Source organism: Solanum verrucosum, unplaced genomic scaffold (genome assembly GCF_900185275.1).
Source record: "Solanum verrucosum unplaced genomic scaffold, falcon-dt-bn FXZP01000033.1, whole genome shotgun sequence".
NCBI classification, from domain to species: domain Eukaryota; kingdom Viridiplantae; phylum Streptophyta; class Magnoliopsida; order Solanales; family Solanaceae; genus Solanum; species Solanum verrucosum.
This window is the reverse complement of record NW_026020752.1, coordinates 2,561,002-2,573,916: the sequence shown is the minus strand read 5'-3', so window position 1 is coordinate 2,573,916 and position 12,915 is coordinate 2,561,002. Positions and strand designations below refer to the sequence as shown.

The following is a 12,915-nucleotide window of genomic DNA, read 5'->3' as shown; positions in this document are numbered from 1 at the left end:
TATTCCTGCACTATTCACTAATAAAGATACGAGTTTTGATATGAAAAATATGGTCAATGCAAGGTTAAAGTGTAAATAGGTAATTGGAGGATTTAGCAATTTATCTACAATCATATAACTTGTTATCACATGACCACCAACACATGTGTAGTATGTCTGAAAGTCTATGACTAAAACCAAACCTCTACTGCTAGCAATCAAAAGAAAAATGTAGTATTTCTTGTTGAGTCCTTCATACAAAAAGCTTTATTTCGTTATTCTATATTGACAAGTAAGCGCCCGCCGGTTGAGGAGAATAGATATAGGAAAATTCCATGTTGAAAGCTACTACTAGAAAAGCTAATCTGACGAGTTCATCCTTGAATAAATTGGGGGCTTGGCCGACTGCCCTAACCTGGAGATCAATTTTAGGTTTTTGCAACACTACTAGGGCAAAGCCCTAACTAAATCAAAGGAAAAGGAGAAACCAATACAAGTGTATATTGCAGATCGACTGAAATGAGCAACTAAAGAATGCAAAGTTTTACCTCAAACAGCAACAAAAGATCTATACACACCGCAAGCCGGAAATGTAGTAGGAGATCCCCTTCTACACAAAATCAACTAGAGGTACCATTAATTCTCAAAATTAAATATTGTAGTAACAAGTTTGACCAGTCAACATCAATATCCACTTCAAAAATTGGGAATAAGAGGCACTTCAATTTTGTTATTTGAATGTAGTAGGAGATCCCCTTCTACACAAAATCAACTAGAGGTACCATTAATTCTCAAAATTAAATATTGTAGTAACAAGTTTGACCAGTCAACATCAATATCCACTTCAAAAATTGGGAATAAGAGGCACTTCAATTTTGTTATTTGCTAAGCATTTGGACATGCGATATGAAATCACCGTTTGTACATGTTATTCTCCAAAAATCATGATTTTGGCTTTTTCAAATATAAAAATTGATTCACAAATTTATATTTTGTGAAAAAAACAACTCCACATTTATAAATACTTACCATTTATTTCTTATGTAAAATAAAATTTATAATTCATATCATTAGTTTTTAAACCGGAAAAGGGTCAAAACTGTCTTTTAACATATTGAAAATGGCTCAAAAATGTCATCCTCCACCTATTTGATTAAAATAAATGCCCTATTTAAGCTTAAAATTACCCTTTCTTTTAAGAGAAGCTGATGTGCCATAAATTAATTTTGTAATTAAATATATAACATTATTTTTATTGGTCCACAGGTAATTAATTAGACCATAAATCATTATCCACTAACCCAAACCCATCTCAAAGGCCCAACACTTCTTCATCTTCCTTTCCAATTCATCCAGCATTAAGGAATATTCTCAGCCATTTCCATGGTGTCGTCACTTTTCTTGCTCCTGACATCGCCTCCTTTCTTGCTCTGACATCACCAGCTCAGTCAGAGCAAGAATTATCATCTGATTTTTTTTTGTGAAACTAAAAGCGATTTATTGGAGATAACTTTAAATCGGGTCTATCTTTATTTTCTTCAAACAAATTTGCTTTAGAGATTTCCAAGTTAGCTTCTATTTTTTTATAGTTTGGTGATGAGTTAAATGATCATGAAAATCCTGAAGATGAAAATGGAGATGACCATTATGATAATGAAGAAGGGGAAATTGTGGGTATTAGGGATGAGGTTTCCACTCTCTCTGACCAGTGGTATTTCTAAATATGAAGAAGGCTGTCTTTTATAAATGGATTGGGTTAATGATATGATTGTGAATGAAATTAGATATAATTAATTATAGATGGACCAATAAAAATAATGTCACATATTTAATTATATAATTTATTTATGCCACATTAACTTCTGTTAAAAGGAAGGGTAACTTTAGACTTAAATTTAACCTTAAGGACATTGTTTATCCAAATAGGTGGATGGAGGGCATTTTTTATCCAATAGATGAAAAAAGGGAATTTTTAAACCATTTTTAATACGTTAAGGGCATTTTCGACCCTTCTCTCATTTTTAAACCATTTACATCTCATATAATGATTATTCTCACTTACATAGAATTTATTAATACTTCAAATCAATTTCTACTTTACCATTTATATTCACCAAATTCATTATTTTTTTTATCAAATTTACTTACCAACAAATGGCTTAAAGTAACAATGTTGGTTCGTCTTCTTAGTATATGACCAAGAAATGCAAGTTGAATGTGAGAAAATTGCATGTACAATGTGGGATGACTATATTAAAGACTAGAACACCACAATTTATATATGTTAAAAAAAAATATTGAATTAAAGTTTGATCAATAAATATTGTATTTTTTAAGAATATCTTTGTGATGGTGTATTATGAGACTTCATAAGGTTTTGTTTATTTGGTAAGATTCTATAAAGAATTGAGACAATTTTAATAGTTTTACAACTTATGGGTTTTTTATGTTTATAAGAAAACATACGATATAAAAGTTCAAATTACAAAACTTCAACTTCATCTCATGATTTCATTTCACATGGTCAGAAGGGCCTTTAGAGTTTATATTTCACTTGTTATAAAAGTGGCTCATATATACTTACTGTCATACAAATAGTTCACAGATATTGTAACATCTCGGAAGTTGAAAAGAAAAGTTGCAGAAAAATTATTGAGCTAGTGATTCTACGAGTCCTACCTAGGGACCGTAGGAAGTGAATCATAGGACCCAAAGTTGAGTTTTGGAAAATTAAGTTTTTGAAATTTGACTTACGACTTGACATGACAAACCATATGAAGTTTGACGGGTTGTTGGATCTATAGGGTTGATTTAGAGAAATTGATTGAGACATCAGTCTACGAGAAAGGATTTACACGTCATCGTGTGTTTTACGGGTCAGAGGATGGTCTCGTAGAATTGATCTAGACTTAGTGAAATTTTAGAGCTAAACTTTTGTTCTACAGATGGGGTCTACAGACCGTAGAAAATTCAAGGGATCGTAGAAGTGTCTCGTGAAATGATTGAATTTTTGGATGTCTGAAGGTTGTTCTATGGTTGACCAGGACGGGCCGTAGGGATTCTTATGAGTCGTAGGTCCCAACCGTATGATTGTTCACCAGTAAATTCTTAAGGGTATTTAGGTTTTTTCCTATGAATCTAATACTTATACCATGTTGTTTTGATCATTATTTTAAGTCCTATAACTACCCTTTCACCCTTTAAACTTCCCTAACACCCCCATTCACTCAAATCCCCAAATCTCATCTACATTTATCCCCTTCAATTATCTCTCAAGGTCAAGGAAGAAGAAGATAGGGTTTTCAAATCAACTCTCATTTTCACCATTGCTTATGGGCTTTGATCCTCAAGGTATATATGGTTTCATCAATGTGTTTCATTCACCCAGTGATCCCCAAATTTTCTCAATTTTCTAAGTCAAATTGATTAGGTTTTATTCCATTCTCCATTGTTCAATTGTGTTGATTCAATTGTTCAATTTTGATTTTATTATAATTGTTTTGACTAAATTACCTACTTTTCAATTATTTTCACATGAACCCGTGCATTGATCATGATTTTGACCATGAATCCTAAAAGACATGAATTTATGAAGAAACTATGAATCTACAAATGATGTTTTCATGAAGTTATACATGATTTATGAAAAGGAATATTTTATGACCTAGGTTGCTTTAATATGAGCATTAATGAAATATTTTCTCATATATTAAGGAATCATGGCTTGGTGAAAATTTTTCTCACATATGCTTGATTCAAGATTTAATGAGCTACTCTATGATGTTTAATCTTGGATTAAAATTTGAATTGTACTTTTTCATGTATGATGATAAGTTTATGAAAATAACTATTTCGTTGGGATTTAACTTAGCACTTAGAGAACTTTGAGGTGGAGGCTCAAATAGGGTAGTCTCTAGTAGCAATCTTTAGTTCAAAACTACGTGTCCCTGTAGGTTTGTCTTAACTGATCTAGCTAGTGGATCCACATATAGCATATGATAAGATACGGAGTTCTATCTTTTCAAGTAGACTCTCTCTTCTCGATGTGGGAGTTAAATCGAATTTCATGTTATAGTTTGCATCTTCTATTGTCGGTCAAAGCTAATATCCCACAAAATGAACGAATTTGTCCTTCATGATTTTATAAAGGTTTTCATATGATTTTTAGATACATTAAACATGTTTCATGATTTATGATGTCTCTTTAAAGGATTTACTAGGCTTAGCTTTGTTATGCATACCATATTTTTTATTATGTCCCCTTAATGATCATGTTTCATGTTTTCATGCATATCTCTCATACTTAGTACATTCTATGTACTAATGCATATTTGTGTCTACATTGTTTCACTAATGTAGGGTGTGATGCTTCCTCTCCTTTCGCTCGTGACGAGTTGATAGCTTTAAGGAATTGAAGATTTGGTGAGTCCCCACATTTCGAGGACCATGTCACATTTATTGCTTTCATATGTCTTTACTTTTTAGATATTGTATGTGGTGTACGGGTTACGTCCCGACCAATTATTTTGATGTAATAGATGTCTTGTCAGGACTATGATTGGACTTCCGTATTATGTCAAAAATCTTTTATTTATATGGGATTATTTACCCTTATTTCTCGTATTTTCTATTATGTTGTTTTGAATGCATGTCAAGTGGCATGTGTAGGACCTCTCGGGGTCTTATACACCATGTCATGTCTAGGGTGTATTTGAGTCGTGACATATTCCGTTATTGTTACAAAAGTGGCTCACATATACCCTTCATATAACGGAAGTGAAATTTTTATTTTTAATTTTAAAAAATTCATGTAGAGGTAGATATGATCTTTCTAGCAAAGTTCAAGGTATATCTTAATATTTTTCACACATAAATTATTTTTGACTTCTTTGATTATCATTATTTGAGTTGGGAGTTAAGGAGAACCTCTCATATGAAGAAGTTTTGATTGAGATTTTAGACCGGCAAGTTAAGAAGTTGAGTAATAAAGATGTTGCTTCCGTGAAATTGTTGTGGAGGAATCAATTAGTTGAGGGTGCTACTTGGGAGACCGAGGCCGATATGATGTCGCGATATCCTCATATTGTTCCTTCTACAGGGTGCTACTTGGGAGACCGAGGCCGATATGATGTCGCGATATCCTAATATTGTTCCTTCTACTCCTATTCTAGCTTGAGGTAATGAGCTTCTCATGGTTTGTTCTTTATTTTGGAGTCATGTGTCTTCCATGATTTCCTTATTTATGCATGTTCATGAAAAATCTTATGTTTTGAAAGAAAATGCGTTACAAAATTGATTTTCCTCATGTTGATGTGCATTGAGTATGAGTTACCTATAGACTTCATGAGATGATATGTTGAACATGTTTGGCTTGGAGTTGATATTTCCTCCTCGTATACATGCATTTGAGTATGAATTGCATGTAGACTACTTGATATGATGATATGAGCATGTTAGCTTGGAATGGATATTTCCTCCTCGAATGTTAGCTTGGAGTTGATATTTTTCCTCCTCGGGTATGTGCATTATGAGATTTGCATTCATGTTGGGATCCTAATTTCCATCCTCCTTATGATGTTTAAAGTATGTTTTAGCTTGGAGTCGATATTCTTCCTTGGTTGTGTGCATTTTGATGAAGTTGCATGCATGATGGGTTGCTAATTTAGAGTCATTTCCTCTAAGTGATGCGTAGAATCTCATTCGAGAACGAATGATCCCAAGGGGGAGATATTGTAACATCCCGGACCCAAAAGAGGGTAGCATGGATAATTTCAAGAAGTTGCAAATGCCAGCCACGAAGGCCAACCACGGACCATGGGTGTGGTATGTGGACTAGGCACCCCAAAACCTTCAGAAGCCATGAAACCACGACCTAACTAACGGACCGTTGGTCAGACCACGATCCGTGGTTAGTGGCCATGGTTCAGTGGCCTAAAAACATGTTCCTGACCACGAACGACGGTCGTGCAAGACGGCCCGTCATCCTGGCAACGGTCCGTCGTCAGTGGTCCGTGAATGGTAGGTTGACAATTATTTTTAAGGGTAATTGAGTCTTTTTCTAATTAATCTAACCTAATATTATATCGTTTTGCCTATGTCTAAGACCCATATATAAGTCTTTTTACCAGCAAATTTCCCAATAGAAATCATTCCCTCAATTCACCAAAAAGAAGAACTGTCTCAAATATTTTTCTCTCTATAACTTGAAGAAGAAGAAGGATTCAACCTAGGGTTTCAAGTCAAGTCTCAATTCCTTCATTGAAGATTAGCAATTGGCTTCAAGGTATGATAGTTTTCCTCCATGGATTCCTTCCATTCACGGAGTCCCTAAATTGTCCTATTTTCAAAGTTAGAATTCCCCAATTGAGTTAGGATTTTCTTCAACTGTCATAGGTTCTCTTGATTATTGATTTAAATGATTGAATTATGATCTCTTATGCATGAATTGCTAAAATAGAATGATTTTATGATGATTTTCCCGTGAACCCATGTAATCCCCATGTTTTTCAAGTTATGATCATATGATGTGGTATTTTGATTATGAAGAAAGAGTTTTATGAAATTAAGCATGTATTGATAGATTTACATGATTTTATGATGAAATTCATATCTAACCCATGTTTTTTTCTAAATGTTGATGATTGAAAGTGGGTATTGAGCTTTGAAAGGTGAATTATGGAATTATGCATGTTCTTATGAAATATATGAAAATGTTTTAAGGATGCTTTGAGAGTAAAATATCAATGATAATGTTAATGATGTGTTATTGAAAGGATTTTCTCATAAACACATGAAAGTATGATCGTGATAGGTTTTCTCACATAAAGTATGGATTCTAAGGTTGAAATGTTTTCTCACCTAATTGAATCAAAGATAAGGAGTTATCCTAATGAAGCCTAGCTTGAATTGGATACTTCATTGTACCTTTCCATGGATGTCTTATGACTTAGCTTGGATTGGCAAAATGACGTGCCCTTCCATGGATAATAAAAACAAGTAAGAAATGACTATTCCGTGGGATTTATGCTTAGCATCGAGAGGATATTGAGATGGAGGCTCTCCCGTTAGTAGAGGTCAGGTTTCTAGAAGCAATCTCATTATCCCTTACCTATGTGCCCACATAGGATGATTGTCTAGATAGACATTAGCTAGTGGTCCACTTAAGCTAAAATTCATGGTCCTTACCTTAACACGTATGACAACCTTTTTCAGTATGGGAGACATCGGGGATCATGTTATAGCTCACATGGTCTCTATGTCGGTTAAGTCTAATTCCCACATTAATAATGAACTAAGGTTACTTCAAGAAGTATCTCATATGTGTTCAAAGATATATTCTAAATATGTTATCTTGCATTGACCATTGTTTTATGACTTATGTTTTCTAACCTTCTTATATCATGTTTTAGCTTGGTCAATTGCATGTCATGAAATGTTTGCATAACTATCATACTTGGTACATTGTTTTGTACTAACACATAATCTTGCCTACATTTCCCCAAATGTAGGGTCCGATAGTCAGGTTTCTCAGTTTAGTGGCTAGTGGTTGATTTCGATATTTTCTATCTTGGTGAGTCCTCATGCTTCGAGGACGGACTTTTATTATTTAGTTCCTTTCTTGTATTTCAGTTTTTGACATGATGTATGGGCTAAGCCTAATTTCATTTTATTGTATTAGATGGCTAATGAGACAAGTGTTTTAGACTTCCACTTTCTTTTATAAAAACTTTTGGACTTGAAATGTTGTTTTACTTCTTATGTTTTATTTCTTATGTTATGAATGCTAAGTGGCTTGTATGAGGCCTTTCGAGGTCTTGTACGCCATGTTACATCTAGGGGCACCCCTGGGTTGTGAAAGTCCCACACTTTTACAAAAAATTGAGAGCATTGTTATGTCATGTGATAGATTGAGGGTGTATTTAAGTTTTGTTAGTAAAATAGAAAGTATCTTTTAAGGTTATTAATAATTGAAAGAAGTTGTTTTCAATGGAGACACATACATCCTTACCTTTTATTTTAATTGAGATAAATGTCAAAAATACATCTAAACTATCTTTTTTTTTTAGTTTCATACCTAAACTATTGAGAGTATGAGTTTCATTCATAAACTATCACTTATTAGTTTGAGAAACACACCTCTCTCTTTTATTACACTTTCTTCATGGTGTGTGTACTACACTATCTGTTTTACTTTTAAAAAAAAGGAAAAAGACATAAAATCCCCCCTGAACTTGGCACGGAAACTTACTTTAGTACTTAAACTACACGGGTGTTTATATACCCTCCTTAACATCTTTTAAGTGATTAAAACACTTCCTAAGGGATGATGTGGCAGAGAGAGTGAGTGCACTCTCCTGAAAGTGCGTGAAAAAAGAGAAAAAAACTGAATTTTTAAAGCCCTACAAATGGCCTTTTTTTATTGGCCAATATATAACAAATTATTTAACTAGTTTTTTTTATATATATATTAAATCTTTAAAATATGTAAATTTTCTTGAAATTAGTGGGTCCCCTTTTTATTTTCTTTAAAAAAATTTATTTTTATTTTGTTGTCTTCTTCAATACACATTTTTCTCCATTGAAACATCTCTTCCTCCATCTTCTTCCCCACCTCTATACACTATTTTCATTTCACTAATCTTTTACTAATCCGTAAAATTCAATAGCAATGTCATTTTATTGACGTCGATTTCACTCTATTATTTATATCGATTTGGCAAATGTAAACTTTCTTAAATTTTGAGCAACCCATTTTGATTTCTAGATCATTCAAACATTTCTCATAAAATTTATATTTTTTTTGGATCAACTTTCTTATGCAATCTTCATTTCTTATTTAATTTGTCAAGAAAAAATTGGCTTTCAAAAAAATCCATTCTCCAAGAGAGTAAATTCGTTGGGAGGGTTCGAAGAAGATAATGTGAATTTCTTCTTTAAAGTGACTTAAAAAAATGTTGAATAGTGAAGAAGAAGAAGAAAAGAAAGTATTGAAGGTTGGAATAATGGTGAACAACAAGGAAGAAGAAAGAGAGGAGGTGGGGGTATGCATTTATAAATTAATTTTAAAAAGTGTTTAAGAAAAAATAGTGAATAAGTAAAAAAGAAATAAAGATTAATGACATGGTGCCTACATGGTTATGATGTGACACTTACGTGGCTATGATGTGGTGGGTGAGAGTGGTGTTATAGTCTCAAGGTGGAAAAAACCACTTCAAAGATCTTAAGGGGGGTATTTAAACGCCCGTGTAGTTTAAGTACTAAAGTAAGTTATCCGACCAAGTTCAGGTTTTTTTTTTTTATGTATTTTCCCTAAAAAAAATAATTGTCAATCACACTCCACATGGACAAAACATTCCACCTTCACAAAATTAAATATATTATTATTATTAATTAAAATTAAAAAATAAAGAATTATTATCCCAAAAAATATTTTTAAAAAAAATAAAATGTAAATCCTTACCTCACTCCATCATTTCCTCTTCACCGCAACCTCTTTCTTTCACAGGAGAGGGGACAATACGCTTTAAGAAGCTTGGGCTACTCAACCGATAGATGCGGAGAACTAGTAAGAATTGTGCCTGCCATCTACCTCACCCTATTTTTTAGTTTTTTTGTTTAAATTTCTTTTTAAAAGTATTTAATTTTTTTTACTTCATCCCCCCCCCCCCCCCCCCTCTTCAAATAATAATTTAGATATTATTTATTTTCTTAAAAAGAATAATTCTACCCCACTCCATCTATCCCTCTGTTTCCAATTTATTTTCTCTTTTTGTGTTAGATATATACATACCTTTTTAGGAAAATAATTATTTGTTCTCCGTAAGACTTTTTTTAAAATAATTTTTTTATTTATGTTATATCCGTTACACAAGTAGAAAAAAATTCTTAAAAATCTATGTACATATCTAACGCAAAACTAGAAAAATATAAAAAATTAAAAATAAATTAGGAGCGGAGGATTAGATAAGGTGGGGTAAAATTATTTTTAAAAAAAAATAAAATAATATCAATTTTTTTGGGAATGAGTTGGTGGTTTGGGGGGGGGGGGGGGAGGGGAGGGGTGAAGTATGAATTTTTTTTAAATATTTTATAAAAGAAATTTTAAAAAATAAAGGACGGGGATTGTCCAATGAGGGGGTGGGGTAAGAAAAATAATTTTAATTTTATATTTTAAAAAATTATTATTATTTGGATGGTAATACTTTAAACTTTAATTTTTAATTAATACTAATAGTTTGTTATTTAATTTTTGTCAAAGTGAAATATTTTATCCATGTGAAATGTCATGTGTCAAGTTTTTTTCAAATAATAGAGAGTGTTTTACATGCACCACTGAACTAAAAAAATGATAGTTTAGGTATAAAACTTATACTCTCAATAGTTTAGGTATGAAACTAAAAAAAATGAAATTGTTTAGATGTGTTTCAAATATTTATCTCATTTTAATTTAAAGTATAAATATAAATTTAATAAAGTCTATAAAGGATATTTCAGACATTTTATCATGGCCTCAAACAGGAACAGCAGCTGACCAAAATGGGGTGGCGGATAGAATCGAGAAAGGCCACAAGGCCGTTGAAAAGGGGAAATTGAAACCCTGGCATCGCAACGGTCGAATTTATCCCCAAATGCTTCGCTGGATAGAAAGAGGAGAGAGAGAAAGGGAGAGAGAGAGAGAGATGGGGAAACGGAAGGAGAGGAGGGAGCAGAAGAAAGTTTGTTCAGAAGGAGGAGATGAGAGTAAAGAAGTAGAAGGAAACAGGTTCTTTGCCTGCTACTTGCTTACATCTATGTGCCCCAGATTCAAAGGCCACACTTACATCGGGTTCGTTTCCTCTCCAATTTAGGGTTCCGATGGGGGAACTTTTCTTTCTATTTGTTTTTCCTTAATAGATAGAGGTAACTGAAGCTAGTTAGATTTCTTTCCCCTGCCACTTTTTTTATTAGTATAATTTCTACTCATTGTTTTTCCTTTTCCTCTCGAATTGAACGGATCCAGTTATTGTGATTGAAACAGACAAAATAATATATGTATTGGTTTTGGCTTCGGTAATCAATTAATTGTTTGGGCAGATTTACAGTGAATCCTCGCCGTAGAATTCGACAGCACAATGGAGAGGTAAGGATGGGTGCATTGAGGACCAAGAGGAAGCGTCCCTGGGAGATGATTTTATGCATATATGGCTTCCCTACCAATGTATCAGCCCTCCAGGTAATCTACATTTATCTTCTTTTACAAAATCTACTAAATACAATTTCCAAATAAACTCAAAGCAGAGGGTATTTGTATTTTTCAACCAAACCTAAATCCAAACATTCCCTTTAAACCAATTCTCCTGATCAAAATCCAAGCGTGCACGTTGTTCTCGAGAAACCAATCCAAATGCCATAAACTGTTTTTGTTACCATAAATTTTGGTTGGGTTACCTCTGGTCACTGACGCTGAATAGACTCAAGAGTCTCTTAATGCACTGCTAATTGTTGCCTTAATTTTCATGTCAAATTTCCACTTTATTTCACAATTATGCATATTCACTTCGTTTGTGCCAGTTGATGTTTGCTAATCTGAAACCTGAATTTGCTTCACTATTTTAAGATATCAATTTTTTCTTCTCTTTATTGCAGTTTGAATGGGCCTGGCAGCATCCAGTAGAATCCCGTGCAGTTAGACAGGCAGCAGCATCATTCAAAACTCTTGGAGGAGTTGCTAACAAGATTAAATTGGCATATACAATGCTTACTCTCCCTGAGTGGCAAAGGTATATAATTTGTTTTGTCTGAGGTGAACCGATGAGTCTGATTGAATTTTGTTCTCCTGGAGTCTCATTAAGTTTTGTCTTCTATGTTCAGCCTAAATCTCACAGTAAATTTCTTCTCCACAAAATACAAGATGCATTCAGCTGGTTGTCCTAGTCTTCCAGAGCACATGAGAGTCCATATTTGTGCACTGGATGAACTTCCCTGTTATACAGGAATTGACAGGGATGAGTATTCAACCAACGAATGGGATTATAGTGAAGAATTAACAAACGAAATATCTGCCGGCTCCACAAATTCTAACAGTTCTTTTAGTAATCAAGACAAAGACAGCACCGATGAAAATGACGATGAACACACTGATTGGAAAGAGCTTGACGAGCGTGCTGGAGAAAATAGCACTTGCGGTAGAGAGCACTCATATATTATCATCGACTCGCCAGTAGAAAGGTCATCTTCAATTTTAGGTGATTTCTTTCATATAGCAGACAAGAAAGAGAGACATGAATTGGATGATGAATTTGGTGAGAAGCAGGCCAACAAGATGTGTTCAACAAAAACGGATGATTCATTGGCAACCAAGAATGCTGGTTTGCCTAGTGACATTGAGGTTATTGATGTTTTTACTCCTCCATGCTCCAAAGTGCGTGCAGACCACAAAAGAAGAAGACTTTCGGCTAGTTGTCCTGAAATAATAGACTTGACAGACTCACCTATTTATGTCTAATGTGATTAATCAGTCACCTGGTTTATTTTTTTTAACTGTCATTCATCAAAATATAATGAGCTAGCATGTTAAGAAGTAAACCATGTTAGAATATGTAATAGTGATATTGTTGACTGATTCTTTCAGTGGCAGACTTTCATTTCCACCATGTTATTTAGTACTACGTACTATGCATTTTCTTAAGTTTTGGATTGTAAATAGAAAAGGGGACAATTACAGCCGAACAAAAAGATGCAAGTAATGTTGTTTCATCTCGCAAAAGACTTGATCTCAACCACTACAAGACCAAACCTAGTTTCATCCCCATCGATACAACAAAACATAAGTTTCATCTTCACCGTCACACACCAAGGAAACTTCACAATTCACAACAAAGGAAAGTTGTACCTAGTAACCACAAAAGATCACTATTACGTTCACCCACTACTATTGCAACAGTTAATGTGCCTTGG

The 12,915-nt window shown here is 33.6% G+C and overlaps 1 protein-coding gene across 1 annotated transcript; it reads left to right on the top strand.

The window, feature by feature from the left end:
* Positions 1 to 10,542: 10,542 nt before the first annotated feature.
* On the top strand, positions 10,543 to 12,644 carry LOC125812732 (structure-specific endonuclease subunit SLX1). The gene is made up of 4 exons (XM_049492210.1): positions 10,543 to 10,804; positions 11,053 to 11,191; positions 11,605 to 11,738; positions 11,830 to 12,644. Exons 1-4 carry the CDS (start codon positions 10,608 to 10,610, stop codon positions 12,461 to 12,463), a joined length of 1,104 nt encoding a protein of 367 aa, XP_049348167.1. The 5' UTR covers positions 10,543 to 10,607; the 3' UTR covers positions 12,464 to 12,644.
* The last annotated feature ends 271 nt before the right edge of the window (positions 12,645 to 12,915 follow it).